A 25,072-nucleotide genomic window follows, 5' to 3' on the forward strand; every position below is an offset into this window, starting at 1 on the left:
AATAAAATTTGATTTTAGAAAGAAAAAGTTTTTATCCCTTAATATTAGGAATAAAAGATAATCATATCTTGGAGAAGGATTTTCGTTCAGTTAAGAAGTTATATAAGGGCTAGAAAACCCTTTAGCTATTTACCATCCGTATTTACTAAAAATCACCTGTATTTTTTTAAATTTTCTTAAACTATCCCCTAGGTATAATCACTCTCTCTCCCCTCCTCTCACTCTCATTCTCACTTTCTCTCACCTCACTTCAACCACCACCACCGAAACCACTACGAAACCGGAACCACCACAACCGGAACCACCACCATCGAAATCACCACCACGTCGGAACCACCACCACAGCGAAACCACCACCACGATTTTTTTTCGTTTCCTTGGTGTAGGAAACGAAAAAAATTCGCGGTGGTTCCGATGGTGGTTTCGATGTTGGTGGTGGTTGCCGCTATGTTGGTGGTTCCAAGGTGGTAGTTCCGGTGTGGTGGAGGTTTCGGTGGTGGTGGTTTCGGTTGTGGTGGTTGTCCCTGGTGGTTGGAGTGAGGTGAGAGAAAGGGAGTAGAGAAAGTGAGAGAGAATATTTTGGTAGAGTAATGGCATATTGTTCAATAAGCCACCATTTTACCTGATTTTGTGGTAACTATTTATAGTGTTTGGGATATGATGTAATACCCTCATGATTGATTTAAGGTATTTAACAAGTTACTCATTCCAACAAGATGCGCATGAGTGAGGATAAAATGCTCCAGAAGAACTTGTGTTGGTTATTGAGGACAATTGTTGGCCTTGGATGCGCATTAGTGACGATATACTTGACTCCGTAAGGGTCGGGTGTTACAAATGGTATCTGAGCAACATTATGACTGCGTGCCTCAAGTGAGGGTATATGTAATATCCCTCAAGCTGTTTTTTGAGAATTGGGCTTTCATTTATTCTTTTCAAGCCAAAAATGGGCTTTTATTTTCTAAAGGACAACCCTTTAGAAAGCTGTCCAATTTTCCTTCCCATTCTGGGACACGTGGACGTTCCAAATCGGTACACGTGTCTCATTACTAACCCTTTATTTTTAGGTTACAACAGAAATATTAGAGTTTTATTTTAATTAAATAACCAAAACGTAAGATTATACAATATAAATTAAGTATAACTTTTGCTACATTATTCGAAAATTATGATTATTACATCATTGGAGAGTGCTTACAACCTATGAAAATATAAATATTTAGATGAATGGTAACAATGGCTAATGTTTTATCATACGTTAGACCATGTAACGATAAAGAAATTATAAGAAGAGTATGAATTTAATATAATAAGAAATACTGTATGAATTATGGTAAGAATAGAGTTTTAAAATTATAAGAGAAACGAGAGTTTCATTTTCAGAAAATTATCTAAAAGATCAATAATATACTTGCTTATTTTAACTATTGTTACATCTTAAAAAATTACACAATCTCATTATAATTGAATAGAGCTAATTGACATTCACATTAAAATATTAACTGTTAATTATGTAGGAATATAATTATATTACTAAATACAATTATGATTTTTGAAGTCCTCTATATGGTATTAACTGCATAGAAGTATTATATATTCCCTCCATTCCAGGAAGATTTTTCTATTTCCACTTTTCACATATGTCAATGCACGTTTTGTATGATCAATATCTTTAATGACATACTACCTCTGTTTTTATTTAGTTGCAACGTTTTGACTTTCACGCTTGCCAATGTACAATTTCAAATCGTTTTATCTCTAATTGTATGTAAGTAAAAATTATAAAAATTTGATATTATGAAAGCTTACATCGAAACGAATCAAACAAGACCACACATGACTATGTTTTGTTTAACATATAAATCAATAAATGTGGTCAAATAAGAGAACATAAATAGTGCAATTTGTCAAACGTTGCAACTAAAAAAGAACGGAGGTAGTATTAGTAAAATTGTAAAAATTTGATATTTTCTAATGTACTCCTGCAGACGATTCGAACAAAACTCCACATGACTATGTTTTTTCTGAATTATACTGAAAAGAATTTAGACGATTCTCTTTACTTATAAATATTGCCAAATTTAAAAATAGGAAGATATTACAAGAGCAGAAGGAGTACAATTTGAGAAAATAAAGTAATGGAACCATAAAATTACATATATATTAGCGTCTTGAATGATAAAAAAAGTAACACAAATTATTAGAATAGACGGCTTAATTTTAACATAAAATTAGACAAATTCAATACTGAATTTTTCTAACAAGCCCATCCTATAATGAATTTTTTGTAAAGTTTGATTTTAAATAAATAACCTTAGAATATTATAGTACTATGTAAGATGAGTATCAGTGCCGTTCCTGACATTTCATGGGCCCTAGGCAAAATAAAAAAAATGGGCCCCCATCTAAAATAATTTTAAAATGTGATTTCCATAAAAACGTTGGAAATATAATTTAAACTAGTATATTTGAAGTTGAGGCTCTATGTAAATTGGAGAATTTTTTTTTCCGTTAACATTAATTTGAGAAAGAAGGCAAAGAAAGCTTTTGAGTCTTCAATTTTTGGGAAGCATTTTATATTTTTCATGAGATATAATGGTGAAATCAATTGGAATATGGGAAGAATTGAATGAGATTTGGAGAAAAGCAGTAGATGGAAATGAAGGCCATGGAAAATTAGAAAGAGGAGGAAATTAGTTATTTCTCTCTCTGACTTTTCCTTTCCTTCTTGGCTTCTTCTATGAATATCAGTTAGCTTATGATTGATGGGAAGCATAAAGCATTTTATATCATGTAGCTTATGGCTGGTTATTTTTTGGTTTGACCCCCTTTGGCTGATGGGCCCTAGGCCACAACACTTCTTGCCTACCCTCAAATCCAGGCCTGATGAGTATAAGTTACTCCCTCCGTCCCATAATATAGTGCCTATTTCATTTTTGGTGGTCAAACTTTAAAATATTTGACCGAATATTCTCATTTGTATATATAAAAAAACATATTCATGTAGGATCTTGTTAGATTCGTCTCAATGTGTAGTTTCATAATATCAACTTTTATATTTTTTATTAATAAGGAATTGAAGATATTAAAGGTCAAAGTTACGTTTTGGAGACCGTGAAAAAAGAAACAAGCACTATATTATGGGACGGAGGGAGTACTACATAGTCTAAATTTTTTATTTTTAGTACCATTGATGATTGTTATCTCGAAATATGTTTCAAAATAAGATATTTTTGTCATATAGTTGTTAGCCTAATACAATATAAATTATTAGATGTTACATAATGAGTAATTTATACAATCTATAAAGAAATATGAATTATAACAAGAGAACAATTATAAGAAATATGAATAATTGTATGAAAAAGAGTATGGACTATTGCTTAATTCCATTATACTATTGGAGCTAGCCAATAATAACAAAATATTATAACAATAGTAGGATTATAATACAACTATATACTAATAAGAGGAGATCTTTGAAGTACTGTCTACGGGAAAAAAAGATGTTCACTTGCTTTGAGTTGCAATGATTTGTTGTAATAGTTGACTTTGCCCTGTATAATATTCTCCTCGCAAAACAGAAACTCGATTAGAAAAAGTTAATTGTAGATCAACACGTCGATGACCATTATATTCAATAGGATTTGACATCAGGTTTACCAGAAAAGGCAACTATGTCTATATATATGCACATAAACTGATAAACACATCCAAGCAATACACCAAACAAAAGATGGAAATTATTAACACCAAGCTGCAGTTGTTCAATGTAGCGCTGCTCGTTATAGTTACCTTCGTAGCAGCAAAATTAATAAGAAAATGGGCCTTCAAAACTCCCATCAAAAGCAGCAAACACCTACCACCACCCGTGGTGAAAGGGTGGCTGCCGGTTATCGGGGGTTTGCTTCGCTTCGTAGCAAACCCCATCAAGATGCTAACGGAGGAGTATGAAAATGTTGGTGGTGTATTTACTTTGAATGTGTTTAACAAGAATTTCACATTCTTGCTTGAACCAGATGTATCCTCTTATTTCTTCAATGCGCCAGAGCGCGAGCTCAGTCAGCGCGAGGTGTATGGCTTCACCGTGCCGATCTTTGGACCTGGAGTTATGTACGACATCGATCACGCTGTCCGCCAGGAGCAGTTTCGCTTCTACGAGGAGGCCTTTCGCGTAAACAAACTCAAAGGTTTTGTTGATATTATGCACCACGAAGTTCAGGTCTGGACACTATCTTTCCGCATTTCTAATTACTAATTTACTATTACGTGTTCCTTTGTTTTTCTTTTTTTGCCAAACGCTACCATCAGCCCTAAGGGATACTTTCAATCAATTAATAGCTGCATCCCAAATTCTATTTAACTTCAAATGTTCCATACTAATGGATCCAGATCCATGTTTTTCAATGTAGGAGATTTTGTAGAACTTATTAATGAGGCCCTATCGCCTATCGGTTAGTATTACAAAGAAGAAATCCACTATATAGAGTAATACAATTTGGTTCCTTTCATAGACAAACTTGGGATATTCTAGGTAAGATCGGTTCAGAATTATGGAACTCGCTCGTTTCAGAATATAAACCACGTATAATCTCTGAGGTCGAATTTTAATCTTTATTTACATTTAATTCATGTTAATAATAACTATACAAAAACAATATCATCATACAACATCCGTCCAATAATGTAGTGCTTATTTGTTTTAAATCAAATAGCACTAGAATATCTAATATATAAGAAAAGGACCACTAACTATTGTTCATGCATCATCTATTAGCGTAAGAAAACTTTTTTTTCATTTATAATCACTTAATCTAGTTACTCTACCATACCATAATTATTGCACTCATTTATTAGTCCAAGGGATAGTTCATTTTCTTTTTTAGAAACAAAAATAAACATATGAAAATTAGAAAAAGTAGATTTTAATTTTCAATCGTCAGTTTTTAAAATTGACATATTTAATATAAGTATGATTAGTTCATTTTATTATACATCTTGTGTCATCATATAACTTTTACATAAGTCTAGTAGTAGGAGATATGATTAGAGTTAGTAAGATAGAATTAGGCGATATAGTTTATCTTTTATCCAACTAGGAGTCTAGTTGGACGTTAGTGTTTAATAAGGCTTCCTAATTTTGTACTATATATATGTGATTGATTAATGAGGAAAGGGGTGACCAATATTGAATTGGTATTGGTTGCCATAAAGGAACTAAACGTTCCTATTTGACTGGTAATTGATAAATTCGAAAAGATTAAGGTTTTCATCAAGAAGACAAAAAAATGTTGAGGCCTACATTATCGAGTTTGTGCATCTTGACTCCAAGTTAGATGAACAAGGTTCCGTTCATCTGTATCTGGTGCTGTAATAGAAGATATATTTTGCTTTTCCAATCGTATGTTTATAAAACCGTGGTTACTATTGTAGGAAGGTGTTGAGGATAACATAGTTATCCAATTTGATAGAATATCATGTATGGTATTATTATGACAATATAAGTTTAGTAGTAGAAGATATGATTAAATTAAAGTTAGTAAGATAAAATTAGGAGATATAGTGTATCTATTATAAAACTAGTAATCTAGTTGGATATATTTTAGGAGTTAGTGTTTCATAAGGTTTCGTAATCTTGTACTATAAACATGTGATTGATTAATGCGAAAAAGGGTGACCAATATTGAGTTGGTATTTGTTGTCGTAGACAAACTTAACAATGTCAAAAATAGCACTCCTAATGCTATATGTTATTCTGCTACTGCAATTCATTGTTAGTATTTTAGTGGTGTATCTCATAATGACCTATTTCGATTAGGAAAATTATATAAACTTCTTTTGATATACCCAATTTATAAACGACGAAGAAGGGTATAAAATAATTTCATTATGTATTTAGGGAGAAATACAATTTATACAAGACGATATTCATCAACCTAGATTTGTTTTCCAAGAAATCAATACCATATTGCAAGTGTTCTTGTTTGAATATAACACAAGTTACACAACTGATTGATAGCAAAACCTAAGATTTTTCAATGTTTTTGTTGGAAGAAACGGAACAATAATAAATTTACTTAAAAACTTATTACATGATTATTCCCTCTGTTAGGAGCATCCAACCTAGAGTTAATACTATTATAACCCAACTTATCTAATAAAAAGAGTTCCATACAATCCGGTGGGGGATGGGGTAAAGTACAAATTTTGTTGAAGGATGGGGCAAATTAAAGTATAGGTTTTGTTGAACTCTTCCAGCCTTCCTTAAGCAGATATAGCAAGTGTATCCGCGAGTTTGTTTCCCTAGGTTTGGACCCATGAGCTTTGCCATAAAAGGGTGACAACTTTTCTAAAAGTTTGGATGTTCCTCATTAGGTTTTACGGTCTAGGAAATCACCAATATTATAAAAGAAGTCAGCCTCATCAACCAACGGGTAACCTACCAGAACCAGATCCATTGAGATATTCCTTGGGCACCCGCCAACCCCTTGACGACCATTCAGGCGGTCTTCCCCTTTGACAAGTGGGTAATGTATCTGCTAGCCCCCTTTCTGGCGACCTCGGGGCAGAGAAGGTTCTTGCTAGTAGCCATAGACTACTTTACCAAATGGGTGGAGGCGAAGTCATTTACATCCCTAATCGATAAGCAAATTCAGAACTTCATTTGGAAGAACCTTATCACCCATTTCGAAGTCCCCGCGAACTTTATTCTCAGATAACGACTGACAATTCAATAGCGACCCCACTCGGGATTACCGCTCCCAGTTTGGTATTTCGACAAGATTCTCCGCTGTTTCCCGATCTAAAACTAATGGCCAGGCCGAGACGACCACAAAGTTGTGCTTAATGGATCAAGAAGTCGTTGGAAGGCGCTAAGGAGGCCTAGAATGATGACCTGTCGGGAGTATCATGGTTAATAAGGACCATGGTAAAAGAAGCAGCAGGACAATCACAGTTTAGCTTGGTCTATGGCAGCAAGGTCGTCGATGACTTTCTACGAGTCCAAACTGAACGAAGAAGAGAAGACAATCAACCTCGACTTGCTCCCCGAATTCGAAGGCAATTCCTTACTCAAGACAATTTGCAATAAACAACGCATCACAAGGCAATTTAACCTTCACGTAAAATCCCGACCTATCCATTTAGGGGATTGGGTGGTACGAAAAGTTAAGGCTACGGGTTTGGCGCATCTGAAGGGTAACCTAGGGACCAAGTGGGATGTTCCCTACAAAGTAACTCAAGTGATCAAGCTGGGTACTTACGACTTGAGTCACTCGAGGACATCCCCCTGGCCAGACTCATAACATAGATAATCTAAGAAGGTTATATGTTGAAGTCAGTTGTTGTAGTTTGGCCACACCTGAGCCAATATTTATCTTGTTAATTAGACATAACTCGGGACTGTAAGTTGTAGCAGACCAAACCTATGTACAAATGTTGTTATGAATGAAAAATTGGTTGTGTTAATCTCGGGGCATACAAATTGTATCAAACAAGATAGAGACTGAGAAAGATAACACGATTCCTGAATAAAAAAGAATTGATTCCATTTCATTTAAAAATAAATTACAAGCTAAAAATCGCGACAACCTACTCTTAGGGGTTAGTTCTAAAATAAAGTAAAAAACCCCTAGAACATACTCTCAAAGGTTAAAATTTCTAAGCAAAAGGGGATCAAACACAAAATACAAATAAGGCGTTAAGAGAACTGTCGGTGTTGTCGGCCTTGTCGTCAGAAGGAAAGAACTCAGCTGAAGCTTGGCCATCCTAATCAACAACCTCCATATTGCTTGCATCCTAATCAGCAACGTCCTCAAATTGGACGCTCTTGGGGATTTCCGAAGGAGGGCCCTCGGGAACTTGAGAAGCCTCCCCATTATGACAAGTAGAGGAGTTGCCTCCTCAAGAGCAATCCGACAATCGAACTCAGCCTCTATTCCATTCCGGTCAAGAGTATGATGGGACTTGGTGAGAATCTACCGGAGTCAGTCTCTCGTGTCCCATACCGTAATATGATTGGTCATAGCGCCACACTTAACGCCATAAGACAAACCTTCCTCGGAGCACTTCTACTCCAGAAGCCACTCTTCCTCCTTCCTTTTCATCTTGGACTTGGACTTGGCCTTCTTCAGGTCATGCTTAGCGGAGTTAGCCTTCTTTTCGGCCTTGTACAATTGATGTTGAAGATCGTTAGAAGCCTTCTTGGCTAGTCCTGCTCCAGGGTCCTCATATCCAAAGAGGCCTGCAACACCTTCTGCTATCCATCAACCGAGCACGTTCATCGAGTGCCTTGCTCACCTCCTTAAAGCTTTTATTCTAAGCCTCGAGCTCAACATTCAATTTATAGATCTCGGCTTCGTTAGTCGAGACCTTAGGCTGCAGATCACCTATCTCCTTTCGGAGATCGACCATAGTGTCTTCAAGCTAGACCCGACGACATATGATTGGGTTAATCGAGACGTTGGTCTACAAGAGAAGATAGGTTAGGAAAATAAGTAAAGTATAAACGTCCAGGAACTCGGGAAAGAAACTTACGTTCCACAAGGAACCGAAGAAGGTGTTAACCCTCAGCGACAAGGGCGTCGTCGTCTGCATCTGTATAAATCTCCCGTATTGCATGGTACGCCCTAACGATCTTTTGTTTGCGAGTAAAGGTAGTGAAAGGGGTGTCAAGCCCGACTTGCTCCCCCGTATCTTATTCAGCTGGGGTTCTTCAACCGAGGTCACATCAAACATAGGGTCGGGATGCTTGACCCTTCTCTTTGACCTTGTAAACACACCCGATAAAGCCATCTCGGACAATTTGAATTGTACCTTTTCCAATGCAAGGGCTTCCTTCGTCTACTCCGATCCACTAGTTTTCGAAAGCGAACCGGGTTCATCGAGCAGTACGCCTCAACGATCGCCTCCTCTCGGAACATCTCGAGCACCATTTGCTTCTGCCCAAAACATGGCCCTTCCTTTAAACGGATAGTTGGGATCCCCTAAGCACTACTTATATATATATATATATATATATATATATATATATATATGGATGAGAATACGTCTGAAGCCCTTATGATTAGAGGGAAGTAAGAGTCCACCTTATATCCCTCTCGACATTGGAAGCGAAACCATTCGGGACCATGCTTGTTGGTAGGACCCCAACATCAAAGTTATCATATTATGCCATAGACGCAGACTTGGGAAAACCACGAGGGAATCGTAGATCGCAAGATAAGCATTGATTGTCAGCCAACTATTAGGTAGTATTTGGGAAATCGTCAGATTATATGCATTTAGGAGTTTGACAATAAAAAAGATGCAGAGGAAACCTAAGGCTCATCTGCAAACTTTAGTAATTAATACACCGATATGCACCCTGTTGAGGGCCGAGATAACAATGTCGCTGTTATTGGGATTAACTGAAAAATAAGGATCTTGGATCCAGTACTTAGTGCCCAGATGCTTCAAAGTATTTTTCAGTGCCAACATGAACACGGGGCAAGGATAATAAGAATGAGGACCACCTTCGGGGTCTAGAGGAGGGTAGTCCTGGCCATATGTAGTCAGGGGAATCATTCTTGCTCTCTTTGGAGGTCATCACTACACCATAAATAAGATAATGATCTAAGTAAGTCCTCCTAGAGTTGGCATAAGCGACCGACATATCCCATGGACCCAGGATCTTCACTCCCTCACCTCCTTCCTCAAGAGATTCCGAAGGGCTAGTAAGAGGAACCGCCTTCGGTACAACCAAGGGATCCTGACAAGGTATTAGGGTACTTACGAAGAAGCCCTATACCCCAAAAATCACTTAGGAATATAAAGGAGGCGAGGAGCGGGGAGTATTAGGTTTAGACTCAGGCTCCATCATAGGATAGATGATGGTCAGTCGTATCTACCCTTGAAGCAAAAAGGAAAGAAAAACTATTAAGAAAAGAGTACCTTCTCGCGATTTCTTGAACTCGAAGATGGAACAACGCACTTGGACTTAGGCAAAGAAAGAGCAGGATCTCAAGGCAAACAGAAAATCCTTTAGAGAAAAGAGAGCTCTAGAGAGAGAAAATCGAAAATGATTGGGAGTACGGAAAAATGCAGCTTCCTCCCCCCTATATAAACCATTCATCAATCCTGTGTCACGATAACCTTTGCACCACACTTCGTGGGCCCCTAAACGGGCCCAATGGGAAACCTCAAAGCCCATTGTCAGTTCATAACCAGCCAGCTCATTACAAAATGGGTCCAAAACGATCAGATCTAATCTTACATAAAAGGGTCAACGGTCAACAATAAACGGTCAAAGTCAAATGACTAGAGTAAGGTTAGACTGCGCCTAGCTCAACTTCAACGAGTACCCAACACGGGATTATAGGTGGCTCATTAGCCCCCTGAGTTGGAGCATGACCCTCTCGGCCTTGCCAGGGGGTTCATCACTTAGCAAAAATGTGGTTGTCTCTCATACACCCAACTCAGGATTTTAGGTGGCTCATTAGCTCCCTGAATTGGTGCATGACCCTCTCCGCTGACACTCATTACTTAGCAAAAATTTGGCTAATTATCTCTTATACACCCAACTCGGGATTGTATGTGGCTCATTAGCCTCCGAGTTAGTGCATGACCTTCTCGGCCTTGCTAGTGGGCTCATCACTTAGCAAAACATTAACTAACTATCTTTCATACACCCAACTCGGGATAATAGATGGCTTATTAGCCCCCTGAGTTGGTGCATAACCCTCTCAACATTGCCAGGGAGCTCATCACTAAGCAAAAGAATGGATAAGTATGTCTCAAACACCCAATTTGGGATCATAGGTGGCTCATTATGCTCTCGAGTTGGTGCATGAGTCATGACCCTATTAGCCTGGCTAGGGGACTCATCACGTAGCAAAAATTTGGCTAAGTATCTCTCATACACCTAACTCGAGATTATAGGTTGCTCATTAGCCCCCCGAATTAGTGCATGACCCTCTCAACATTGACATGGGGCTCATCACTTTGCCAAAATATAAGCTAAGTTCCTATCATACACATCGACTCGGGCTTATAGGTGGAGCCCCCTGAGTTGGTGCATGACCCTCTCAGCCTTGTCAAGGGGATCACCACTTATCCAAAAAATTTGCCTGAAGTACTTCTCATACAGCCAACTCGGGATTATATGCGGCTCATTAGACTTCGAATTTGGTACTTGTGTAACACTCCAAAACTTTGATTTCAAAACTTTATAAACCATTCACTTTTTATTAAAATATCTGACGAAACCTTTAGGGTGTTACCGCCGCATCTATTGTTAAAAATAAATGCAAGGCTAATTATAGAAAATAAAAAACTTAACTTACAAACCAAAGTATCAGAATAACCCAATTTAAGTTGTCTAATTTAAACCAATCCAAAACTAAACAATTTCAATTATCAGTACTACAATATTTATTAAACTAGGTGAACCTAAAAACTATAGATTCGCTCATTCCTGCAACGTAGTCCCTTTCACCAACATGCATAATATAAATAGGAAAGAACAAAGAAAAACAAATTACACAAAAATTACCAAAAGCTAAGTAATTACAACCCATCCCGTAAAATAATAGTTATATTTTGAAAATAATGTTTATAACATAATACAGACAAATATAAATTAATACAGACAAGTATAAAATAATACAAACAAGTATATAATTTACTTAACCATTTCAATTATTTCAAATTTATATGAGTCATACAACAACAAATTTGATTATTAGAGGGGAATTGAACGTCAGTAGACCGGGACTAATCCAAGTTACCACCTACTTCAGCATGGGTCGTCACCCAAATAAATTAAAGTAATGGCCAATATCGTTTTGCAGAACGTCCCTAATGTATGTACATACCCTTACTAATCTAATGGGTATCCGCAACGCACACCAATAATATTAAGAGGAAGACAATAAAGAGTTGTAATAGCATAAAAATCAAGTACTGTTCATCACCTATGGAGGATCCAAGTCCACAGGCTAATTTCCCTCAATAATATTTCCACTTTACGTGATTAATATATCTTAATAGTTATGACACATCAAACATCACATTAACATTAACGGGAACATCTTCAGTTCAATAAATATTTTTCACAACTTGACCACTTTATAGAATTATAATAATCAATGTCCATAATTTATAGTAACCAATACGTCCATCATTAGAACCTCATAAAGTCACAATACCAACTTATAATATCGTCCGAAACATCAATAACTCACTAGTTGTACCCATTAACTTACATTACCAACATTAATATAATTTTAAATATGATGATTACATATGTACATTATAAATTCGAAAGTAATAACAAAATACTAGTAGATACATATGTATTATACACTGGGATAGTAGTACTACAACTAATTAATAATAATAATTTTAGTCATAACAAGTACTAATACTTTTTATGCCACATAATATACATCTAATATAAACATAGAATCACATAACCACATGTATTCCACATAACACATACAATTTCTAACGGGATTCTAGTTGTTGATGGACATTGTGAATTACCTCGAACGTGTCCCAAGTATAGCAATATCAACTAAAATTCGCCTCCTATGAAGTTTCCGTTCTACAACAAATAATATTACCTAAAGTTAGTCATTTGATATAATATCCCTAATAATAATTAACCAAAGTTGAAAAAAAAAAAGAAAGAAATTGAAGAAAACCGTGGCACTAACTTCTTGAAAGGAGAAAATCAATGTATGAGCTTTTCATGTTTGACAGCAATTGACACAACTCCACGTGACTTGCTGCACACATATTACATTTTTGTTTTCTTTCTTTTTTTTTTTTCTAAAAAAAAAAACTTGAACCCTTTAGTTCAAGTTGGAGCAATAGCACGCAAAAAGAAAACCAGAGGAAAGAAGAAGGAAGAAGAAGATCGACTGGTTAACATCAGTATTCCGACGAATTCACCGGCGATGGTGTAGTAATGGTTGCAATAAATTTTATTTTCTTTTAAAACTTTCGAAATACAACAATGATGGATTTTAGATCTGAAATTTAGAATTTACCAAAGAGATGAAAAAAGTGAATTATGTGGGGATTGTTGGGCGTTTGGGGGGTATATATATGTATGTAAATCTAGGGTTTTCATTAAAAGATAAGTATTTAAAAATTAATCCTTTCCAAAACAACTCAAGTTATAATTTCAGAATTTCTTTTCTCTCTATCTTTTCTTTTGAACGAAAAAAAATCTGATTTATTAAAAAATCTGACTTTCGAATTTATTTTTTTAAAGTAAAAATTTGATTTAATAAAAAACGAGTTTCATAAAAAAATCTGATCTACTGTAATTTTACTTTATTTTTCAGAATTTTATATTTATAAAATCTTATTATAACAAAATAAATTTAATAAAATAGTTATGAAAATTTGGGTTATTACATCTACTCCCCCTTAAAAGAAAGTTCGTCCTCGAACTTTAACGTTATCTTCGCTACTAATATGCAAACAAAAAGTTAGTATCACATTCTACCCCCTTAAAGAGTTTCGTCCCAAACTCAAGCGTACCTGCTGAAAAAGTTCGGGATATCTGTTTTTCATATCATCTTCGGCTTCCCAAGTAGCCTCTTCAGAAGTTTGACTTGACCATAACACCTTGACTAATTTTACCGCCTTGTTCCGGGTACTTCTCGTTTTGGCATCAAGGATTCTAACTGGCGTTGTTCAAAGGATAAGGTCTCATCTAGTTCAATGGTTTCAGGTTGAATGATATGGGTAAAATCATGGACATATTTTCGAAGTTGAGACACATGAAAGACGTTATGGACATTGCTAACTCCATTGGTAAGGCTAATCTATAGGCTACTTCCCCTATTCGCTCCATGATCTCATATGGTCCAATGCAGCAAACTTAACTTTCTTTTCCTACCAAATCTCATGACCCCCTTTGTTGGTGACACTTTTAGCAAAGCCTTCTCCCCAACCTCAAATTCCATCTACCTTCTATTCTGATCTGCATAAGCCTTTTGTCTATCTTGAGCTGCCCTCATGTGCTCCTGAATAAGCCTAACTTGTTTCGTTGTTTCTTCAATCATCTCAGGCCCTAAAGTCATCGTCTCACTTATGTCACTCCAACCCAAAGGACTACTACATTTTCGGCATATAATGCTTCATACGGTGCCATCTTTATGCTTGAGTGATAACTGTTGTTATACGAAAACTCTATAGTTTGCAAATAATCATCCCAAGATCCTCCAAAGTCTATCACGCATGCTCTCAACATATCCTCCAAGTTTGAATTGTTCTCTCTGTCTGTCTCATCTGTGCAGGGTGGAAAGTGTACTAAATTTAGCAATGTCCCAAAGCTTGTTGTAACCTCTCCCATAACTTGGATAAGAATCTCGAGTCTCTATCTGAAACAATATCTTTTGGTACTCCATGCAATCTCACAAGCTCTCGCACATATGCACTAGCCCACTGTTGCATACTCTAAGTAGCCTTCATTGCTATAAATCTGGCCTGGCCGACTTTGTCAAACGTTCCACTATAACCCATATAGAATAGCTGACTTAGTAAGTGGTAATCCCATCACAAAATCCATTGAAATAGACTCCTATTTCCAACTCGGCACTTGTAAAAGGTTGTACCATTCCACCAGGTCTCATATGCTGAATCTTTACTTTTTGACACGTCAAACACTTTGCCACAAACTCTGCCACTTCATGTTTCATGTTTTTCCACCAAAAATGCTGCTTCAAATCCTTATAGAGCTTATCTCCTCCAGGATGCACAGAATATGGCGTATTATGAGCTTCTTCCAAAATCTTTCTTTTTAACTCCTCATCCTTAGGAACACATCTTCCCTTGTACTTCACAACACCATTCATCAATGTCAAACTCGATGGAAACTCCATCTTCTTTCATTTTCTTCTTCACCATCCATTCATCACTACTTTGCTTCACTCGAATCTCATCGATTAAGGTGGGTTAGTTCCACACATAGTGCATTCAGTTGAGCTTCCACTTGCCCTTGCTCCATGACCTCTAGACTCATTCTCCTAAATTCTTTACACAATCTCTCAGATAAACCATCATGTTCATCGAATGACTAGTCTTCCTACTCAACGCATCAACAACTTTATTCGCTTTACCCTCATGATACAATATCTCCAAATCATAATCCTTAATGAGTTCAAGCCATCTCCTTGTCTATGTTCAACTCCTTCTGAGTAAATATATACTTCAGACTTTTATGATCAGTGAAAATCTTACATGACACACCATACAAATAATGCCTCCAAATCTTCAATGCGAATACTACAAGCTAATCTAAATCATGAGTAGGGTAATTCTGTTCATAAGGCTTAAGTTGTCTCGAAGCATATGCTACCACTTACCATGTTGCATCAAACACATCCTAACCCATTCTTAGAAGCGTCACTATACACCTCAAAACCTTCTAATCCAGATGGAACGTCAAAACTGGTGCTGAAGTAAGTCTTTGCTTCAATTCCTGAAAAGCTTTCTCACACTTCTCATCCCACTGAAATCGAGTTGTTTTCTTCATCAAATTTGTCAAAGGTTGAGCTACTTTTGAGAAATCTCGCACAAACCTCCTATAGTAGCCAGCAAGTCCTAAGAAACTTCTAATCTCAGTCACATTACTAGGTCTCGTCCATTCTGTTACTGCTTGTATCTTTGATGGATCTACAACAACACCTTCCTTCGAAATCACATGATCTAAAAATGCTACTTTCTCAAGCCAAAACTCACATTTTGATAACTTAACATATAACTTTTTCTCTCGAAGTATCTCCAAAACTTTCCTTAAATGACCTTCATGCTCTTTTTGTCCTTCGAATACACCAATATATCATCTATGAACACCACCACAAATCTATCTAAATACGGCTGAAAAGTCCTATTCATAAGGGCCATAAATGCTGCAGGTGCATTAGTAAGTCCAAATGGCATCACTGTGAACTCATAATGCCCATACCTCTTACGAAACGCTGTCTTTGGTATATCTTCCTCCGAAATTCTCAATTCGTGATATCAAGATCTCAAATCAATCTTATAGAAAATTCCAGCACCCTTAAGTTGATCAAATAAATCCTCAATCCTAGGCAATGGGTACTTATTCTTTATTGTGACATTATTCAACTCTCTGTAATCAATACACAACCTCAAGGTTCCATTCTTCTTTCGAACAAATAAACTGGTACTCCTCCAGGTGAAACACTTGTCCTAATGTACCTTTTCTCCAATAATTCCTCCAATTGACTTTAACTCTTGCATCTCTGCAGGTGCCATCCTATATGGTGCCTTAGAAATAGCTCCAGTTCCAGGCACTAGGTCAATTTTAAAATCCATATCTCTCACTGGCGGCATCCCTGGAATTTCTTTTGGAAAAACATCTTGGAACTCACTCACCAGAGGTATTTGAGATATCTCTCCATCCTCCACACTCACATATTTCACATGGCACAAATAGATTGGGGGTAGCCCTTCATAATATAGGTTTTGAATGACATGGCTAACACAATACTGACTCCAGGTTTCGAAATAATTCCTTGATATTGTATTCTATTTCCCTTAGCCCGCCTAACAAACACCTTTTGGGTATGACACTCTATCCTAGCTTTATACTTAGCAAGCCAATCCATCCCCAATATTACATCAAAGTCGGGTAAGTCAAACTGAATAAGATCAGCAGGCAAATCAGATCCTAATATGGTAATGGGTATGTCTTGGTATAAGGAACTATAAGGAACTGCTTCTCCTGAAGGTATTGTTAGGAAAGTTTGACACAAGATTAAAGGTTTTAGAGCTAACTTTTCAACGAATGAACTAGCTATGAAAGAATGAGACGCCCCGGAATCAAAAAGCAAGTAAGCAGGGTTAGATTTTACGAGGAAAGTACCCGTTACAACATGAGCGTTGGTGTCTGCTTCATTCTGGTTCATAACATAGATTCTTCCATTATTTCCTCGAGCGCCATTTTCATTTCTGTTCCGATTGTTGTTTCCTCCATTTTCTCGATTGTTATTCTGACCATTATGTTGATTATTGTTCCCTCCTTGAGCATTCGAAGCCTGATCTTGGGAGTTGTTGTTGTTATAGAGGCAGTTGTTGTTGTTCTGGTTCTAATTAGACCCATGCACATTTCTAGTCCCCTTGTTCCTATTTTGTCCATTATTCTGACGCTTAGAACACTCCCTACAAGCATAACAAGTTATTGGGTCTCCTTGACAGGTACATCCTAGGTGGCTTTTGTTACACTTCCTACAAGTAGGGTTTTGGGTACGGGATATCCCTGTTGGTTTGATCTCCCCTGGCCTTGGTAGTTGCTACGATTCCCTTGATAATTACCACCACCATTAGTGTGATTATTGCCCCCATTATTATTGTTACCCCCATATCGAGGTTTCTTGTCATTTCCATGGTCATTTTGGTTGTTAGGTGGGTCTTTTTCTCTTATTCCTCCCCATAAGCCTACTAAAATGTTGCAGAAGTTGCTACGCTAAGTATGACCTAAATTTTAAATGCTAACCCATCCTAAAACTTTTGAGCATTGGCTGTCTCATCTGGCACAACAGTCTAACAAAATCTAGCCAACTCATTGAACTTTTGGGCATACTCTTGCACAAACATAGTACCTCCCTGGTTAAATCTAGTGAACTCATTGTATTTTTGCCTCCTAATATGTTTAGGGAAAAATCTATCCTTAATAGCAACCTTAAAAGCATCCCAATTAAAGTTTTCATGAGCTCTAACAATAGGTCATTAACTCTCCCACCAAGTATCTACATCCTCCCTCAAATAAAAGGTAGCATGGTCTACTTTTTGAGCTTCAGGTGTCCCAGTAGCAGTGAATAACTTATCAATGTATCTTGGTCAGTTCTCTAAGAGTAAGGGGTCTTCCTTTCCTACAAACATTGGAGGTTTAAGGGTTGCTAACTTCTTTTTCATAGAAGCTTGTGGGTCCTCTCCACCATCATTCCTTAATTGGTTTTGCAATACTAAACCCATACATTGCGAAAGTTGTTCAAGAGATCCCAGTCTCTCAAGCAGTTGTTCAGGAGTTTTAGCCATTTGTTCAAAAGTCCTCCTACATCTATTCACCCATACATGGTCTTGCACATAGTTTTTTTTTATTCAATACTCACTTTTATCGTAAGAAATTACATGCAACAAAATATATTTCACCATAACATTGCAAGACAATCTTTGCATGCTTCCACATAACATCAATTTGACAAGTAAGCAACAATTATAATAAGAACTTAAACTCTACTCAACTCTAAATGAAATTCCTAATAAAAACACATATATAGGAACTTAGATAACTTCTAATACTACTAATGAACTTAGTCTACAAACCATATTATAAATATAAATTTCTAAATCCTTTGGTAAGAAGGTCTTCCGAGCTAGAGCGCAATATTTTCTTGTAGTTACATTTTCTCTCAGCATCTAAACATGTAAGAACGAAAAGAAACAATTAATAAGCATCTGAAATAAGTGCTTTCACATTAAGGCACATAAATCCTTTCGATCCCATGCTCACATTTCTTTTAATGTTCATTATTTAATTTATTAATACCTATATATTTTTAACCTTAGACTCGTAATTATTTAAGACATTTTATTAACTCCGAATTTATATTAATTTATTATAACCTAAGCTCTTAATACCAATTTGTAACACCCCAAAACTTTATAAAACATTCACTTTTCATTAAAATATCTGACCAAACCTTTAGGGTGTTACCGCCATATCTACTGGTAAAAATAAATGCAAGGCTAATTATTGAAAATAAAAAAAATTGAAGAAATATTATGGACATGTTGTATTCACTTTATTTTCATTCATTCTCAGAAAAAAATAAATTTAGCAAAGGTCTAATAATAATGTCTAAAAACTTTAAAATAGTTAAAAGTATGTTGAGTTAAGTTCAGATAAGAAAAACAACATGAATAGAACAAGGCTTATGTAACTGTCTTTTAAAAATTCGATAAAACTACGAGAGCTAGTTGGTTAATGCTGATGGTATTTATACTTCATTTTAGGACTTCTTTTCCAAGTGGGGTGATAACGGAGAGGTTGATTTGAAAGTTGAGCTAGAGCATCTTGTTATTCTAATAGCAAGCAGATGCTTTGTTGGTCAGGAAGTCCGTGACAATCTTGTTGATGATATAGATACTCTACTGAATGACATCAACAGTGCGTGGGTACCTCTTACTACCATGTTCCCTTATCTCCCTATCCCACCTCATCGTCGTCGCGATAAAGCCCGAAAGAAACTCGATGATCTCCTTTCAAACATCATAGAATCTCGAAAATCGTCTGGAAATTTAGTGGATGACATGTTGCAGAGCCTGATTGAGTCGAAGTACAAAGATGGTCGTGCAACAACCGTGAAAGAGATCACAGGTCTACTCATTACTGTTCTGTATGGAGGCCAACGTTCAAGTTTGGCTACATCTATCAGGACAGGAGCTAATCTTCTGCTTTATAACAAGAAATACTGGATTGCTGCTTTAGAAGAGCAGAGAAGTTTGATGAAGAAGCACAAGAATACAATAAATTACGATGTTTTATCAGAAATGCAAGTATTGCATCGCTGTGTTAAGGAGACGTTAAGGTTGCACCCTCCGATTGCATTGCTACTGCGCCAATCTCATACTGAGTTCGAAGTGATTACTCGAGAGGGTAAAAAGTATGGCATTCCAAAAGGTCATATTCTTGTCACTTCAGCTGCTATCACGAATCGCCTGCCGCATATTTACAAGGATCCAGAAAATTATGATCCTGAAAGGTTTAACCTCGGAAGAGATGAGGATAAGTTAGCAGGTCCGCTGTCTTTTATATCTTTTGGAGGAGGACGACATAGCTGTCTTGGTGAGACCTTTGCATACTTAGAGATGAAGACTATATGGAGCTATCTTCTTAGGAACTTTGAGCTCGAGTTGATATCTCCATTCCCAGAGACAGAATATAATGACATAGTTTGGGGTGTTAAAGGAAAGGTGATGGTGCGTTACAATCGTCGAAATCTTGTAATTGATTGAAACTTGGGAATCCTTGTCCAAGTCTCCAAGATCTTCAATTATGAATGCTTATTTATGTTTACTTGTACACTGCAAGTGTCATGCAATGCAATGCTATGTCATTGTTATAATTGAAATACGCATGTAGTAAGTTTATGGAGATTTCAAATTAAAAAAAAAACTAATAATAATACTACCCTCCTGTATTGCATTCCCCCTTGTTGCATTGATTTTTCTCTCATTACTCGTAGAGATGTTTTACGTAGGACTCCGTATAGAGTGATCCAGACTAAGATTTTTATCCTTCGGAAAAGAAAACAAGGTAAAACGTTTCCAGGAATCTATCTTAAGAGTAGTAATTTCTTTCTTCGGTACAAACATGCTGAGGAAAATTCTACTCCCAAGATATATTGCTTACACTATATAACTACTAGTTTTATATCCAAGCAATGGATACGAAAACAACCAATTCCTTATATATGGATGATGAGATTCCATTGATACAAAGCCAATTCCAATAGAATTATTGGAAGGTCCCATTGGCTTGCATCTAGTAGGAATGGAACCTACGAATTCGCCAATTATGAGTTGGGCACTGTTATGGCTGATTTTTACAAGTTGACACTGACGCAACGACGTAATGACTTTGACGTTAATACGTAAGGCTAGCTGTGAAAGTAAGGCGTGAAGACTAAGTCAATCAATCTAGCAACTAATGTTCCGAGAAAGAAGGATGGTGATCCTATCATGATTCAGCTAACAACGTCGCTAAGGAAAATAAGTTACACAAAGCTAGGAGGCGGATTTTGTTGTTGAGCATACCAAGGAGAATCTCCTACAATCAAGGAGAATTACCGTTGTAAATTCTTAGTGGAGTGATAGAGTATTTAAGCATAAAAAAGCCAAAAAGAAAGATACGGCATTACTGATACAAAAAAGCATACGAAAAGAGTTATTCATTCTACTGATTTACATTCAATATTTGTACTTAGTGCAAAAACTTAAGCTGTAACGATTGTTGTTCATCTGGAATGACAGTCTCTGATAGTAGATTGGTGGAACCATCTCCACCCGTGGTTTTTACCCACCTTCATTGGGGTTTTCCGCGTCACCATTTCTGTGTGTTGATCCCTTGAATCCCCTCTTGCATTCATTCCTTGCATCGTTGGGACTCAATATCTGGTTAAATCGTCCCTAACTTTAATTCTGTAGTAAGAGGCAAATTTAAGCATAAACAGTTTGGCGTCCACCGTGGGGCATAACCAGATCAACTACTTTTTCAAATCCATCAAATGGCCGAAACACCAAGTCTCGATGAGATGCATAAACTCTACGACCAAATGAGGACAGAAACGATAGAAATGAAGAAAGCTAATGAACGTCTGTCCTCTGATTTCTCTTCGTCCCAAGAAAAAAATTCAGAAGCTACAAGAGGAGTTAGCGTCATCATAGGCGTCCAAAACTAAGCGTCGTGCCAATATGGACGATATTCCTTTCATGCAAAATTACACTGATTCAGACAGTGTCGAATCCAAAGATGAAGCAGATCAAGTTCGAGGAAGAAGATCCCCAGAATGACGCAGAAAAGAGTCTTGGCGACGGAGAAGCAGACCCCATGGCAAAGCGGATGATCCTGATCGAGAGGCAGAATAGGCGCGTAATGAAGCTCATGTCCCAGCTCCCTAGAGCACCAACGCCAAGCATTATAGAACATCCTGACGGATATGCAGAGTCACCGTTCATGGAGAGGATCTCAAAGGTCGTACTCCCCAAGAAGCTCAATTTTCCCGTCCTCATCGCCATCTATGATGGTTCAACCGATCCAGGCGAACATGTTGCACAATACAAGCAGCGGATGTGGCAAGCCTCAATCCCTTGGCACCTTGGGGAACCTTGTATGTGCAAGTGTTCTGGAGCCACACTCACCGGTCCAACCCTCAAATGGCTCGGATCCCTCATGCGAGGAAACATCAACAACTTTTCCAGCCTGATCAACAAGTTTTATGATAAATTTGAAGGCAGTCGCAGCCTGGAGAAGCAGACTAGCGACCTATATGGCGTCGTTCAAGGACCTAAAGAATCTGTTCGCGATTATTATAATCGCTTTAATAAAGAAATGATTAGTATTAAGGATCTTGATACTAAAACTGCCATTGAATGTTTTAGGAAAGGTATGATTCTCTGGTCGAAGCTGTACAACCCACTGACGAAGTATCCGTGTCAGACGTTTGAGGAGGTCAAAGCTTGAGCATTAGCGTAGATGACATTGGAGGAAGACGACGCCATCCTCAACACTATATCAACGCGTCGTGCACCAGAAAATCCCAACGACCGGAAGACTTTCGTTCCCAAGAAGAACAATTGGCGAAGTCATCCGTCCAGTCGCCCAAACCAGGTAAATAATGTCGCTGATGTTGTTGACGATGCATGTAGCGACGCAAGGACATAATCACCAACCCTTCCAGATCTCGAATCCTATGGATTTTCTGTTGACATCGGAGGCGTCGTGAATGCCTTAACCAAGATTGGAGCGCCCGTCCGTTGGCCGAGAAAGAGCGACCAACCAGATGCGCAGAAGGACCAATCAAGGTGGTGTCAAATCCGCCATGACCATGGTCACAAAACGGAGGAGTGCATTGCGTCGCGACGTGAGGTCGCGTCCATGCTCAATAAAAGATACCTTCAAGACCTCCTAAGCGATGAAGGAAAAGCATCCTTCGAAAGGAATCTTGCGCAGCCTATTCCGCCCGCGTCACCGACGCACGTTAAGGTAATCAATGTAATTTCTGGTGGATCTGATGTGTGTGGACTAACGTATTCTGCAGCCAAGAGGCTAGCAAGAGAGGGTACCCCCTCGTCCGCCGTTTTCAGATCTTGCAGGTCCGAAGAAGAACGCAAGCTGGAAGCAATGGCAATTACCTTCGATGACGATGACGTGTGCGAAACAGAGCACCATGATGGACTGGTCATATCCCTGACTGTCAGCAATTGCCTGCTGAAGTGAGTACTGGTCGAAGGGGGCAGTTCAGCCAACATTATATTCAAAAGCGCCCTCGAAGGTATGGGATTATCTGAAAAAGATATTACTAAAAAGCCCACTATTTTAGTTGGTTTCAGCGGAGAGGCCCAACACACTGTCGGAGAGATCACATTGCCAACGCTAGCCAAAGGCGTCAACTTGCCGACCAGATTCAACGTCGTGGATTGCCCATCTGCATACAACATTATCCTCGGCACTCCACAAAATGAAGGCCGTCCCATCAACTTATCATCAGACGTTGAAATTCCCTACTAAATGGGGCGGCCAAGAAATAAAGGGCGAGCAGAAGTCCGCGAGGGAATGTTACAGCTCGTCGCTCAAACCACCAAAGGCATCCATCTAGCAATTAAATGATGGATCAGCGCCCGACGCGTCCAATGAGCAGGACATAGACGAAGTTATGCTTGATCCGTCCATCCCAGATCACGTCGTTCGAATCGGAGCGACATTGTCGCAAGAAATGCGAGGTCAGTTAATTGATTTTTTAAAAGCTAATAAAGATTATTTTGCCTGGTCCCATGAGGATATGACAAGAATAAGTCCTGACATCATAACGCACAAACTCAACGTTGATCCTGATCACAAGCCGGTAAAGCAGAAGTGACGCAAGTTTGCGCCCGAGCGCAACCAAATCATCAATGACGAAGTACAAAAGCTGATTGATGCCGGAAAGATATGCGAGTTGAAATATCCAGAGTGGCTAGCCAACGTCATGGTCGTGAGCAAAAAGAATGAAAAGTGGAGAGTCTGTATCGACTTCACAGACTTAAACAAGGCCTGCCCAAAAGATCCATTCCCTCTTCTGCATATAGACACGATGGTTGACGCAACAGCAGGCCACGAGCTCTTGACGTTCATGGACGCGTATTCGGGGTACAATCAAATCATGATGCATACAGACGATCAGGAAAAGACGACATTCGTCACAGATAAAGGTATATATTGTTATAAGGTTATGCACTTTGGTTTGAAAAATGCAGGTGCCACCTATCAACGACTGGTCAACCAGATGTTTAAAGATCAATTGGGCGATACAATGGAAGTATATATAGATGACATGCTCGTGAAGTCCAAGCAAGCAAATGATCATGTCCAACACTTGTCAGAGGCTTTCCACGTCCTTCGGAGGTATGTTATGAAATTAAATCCTACTAAGTGTACATTTGGAGTGGCTGCAGGAAAGTTCCTAGGGTACGTCATAACGCAGCGAGGAATTGAAGCTAGCCCAGATCAAATAAGAGCCCTTATCAATATCCAATCTCCAAGGAACGTCAAGGAAGTGCAGAAGTTGACCGGTCGCGTACCCGCTCTGAATTGTTTCATATCCCGGTGATCCAAAAAATGTCACTTATTTTATGATGTCCAAGAAAGAATAAACGCTTGAATGGTCCAGCAGCATAAAGACGCATTGCAAGCACTCAAAAAATACCTAGCGTCACCACCATTGCTGTCAAAGCCTTGTGACGGAGATACATTGCAACTTTATTTGGCTGTGAGTGGCGTGTCCGTCACTGTTGTCTTGACGCGAGAAGTAGAAAGCCAGCAGCTCCTAATCTATTACGTCAGTAAATCTCTGCTAGACGCAGAGACTAGGTATTCCTCCTTGTAAAAACTCATCCTAGATATAGTAGTTGATGTTTAAAAACTTATACACTATTTTGAAACGCACACTGTTGTTGTTATGACTAACTACCCTGTCAAATCTGTCTTACGACGACCTGAGTTAACAGGACGCATGAGCAAGTGGGCAATAACGTTCAGTGGATACGACATCCAATACCGCCCTAGATCAGCCATCAAGTCGCAGGCATTGGCACATTTTGTGGCAGACTTTAACCCAGAGCTAGAGAAGCTAGAAAATGACGAAGTCGCACAAATTAACCATGTAGACTGCCCTGTACATTATTTGTTGACGGATCCTCTAATTTCGTGGTGCAGGTCTAGGTATTGTGCTAATGTTGCCACAAGGGGGAAAGGTACTACGAGCTATCTGCTGCGAGTTCAGAGCGACAAACA

General features: G+C 38.1%; 1 protein-coding gene across 1 annotated transcript; it reads left to right on the forward strand.

Moving 5' to 3' along the window:
* The first annotated feature begins 3,734 nt into the window (after positions 1-3,734).
* Positions 3,735-20,227, forward strand: LOC104906983 (obtusifoliol 14-alpha demethylase). The gene is made up of 2 exons (XM_010695831.4): positions 3,735-4,222; positions 19,036-20,227. The coding sequence occupies exons 1-2, from the start codon at positions 3,737-3,739 to the stop codon at positions 20,035-20,037; spliced, it is 1,488 nt and encodes a 495-aa protein (XP_010694133.2). The 5' UTR covers positions 3,735-3,736; the 3' UTR covers positions 20,038-20,227.
* Positions 20,228-25,072: the final 4,845 nt, after the last annotated feature.

This window comes from Beta vulgaris, chromosome 3 (assembly GCF_026745355.1).
Source record: "Beta vulgaris subsp. vulgaris cultivar EL10 chromosome 3, EL10.2, whole genome shotgun sequence".
Classification (NCBI taxonomy): Eukaryota; Viridiplantae; Streptophyta; class Magnoliopsida; order Caryophyllales; family Amaranthaceae; genus Beta; species Beta vulgaris.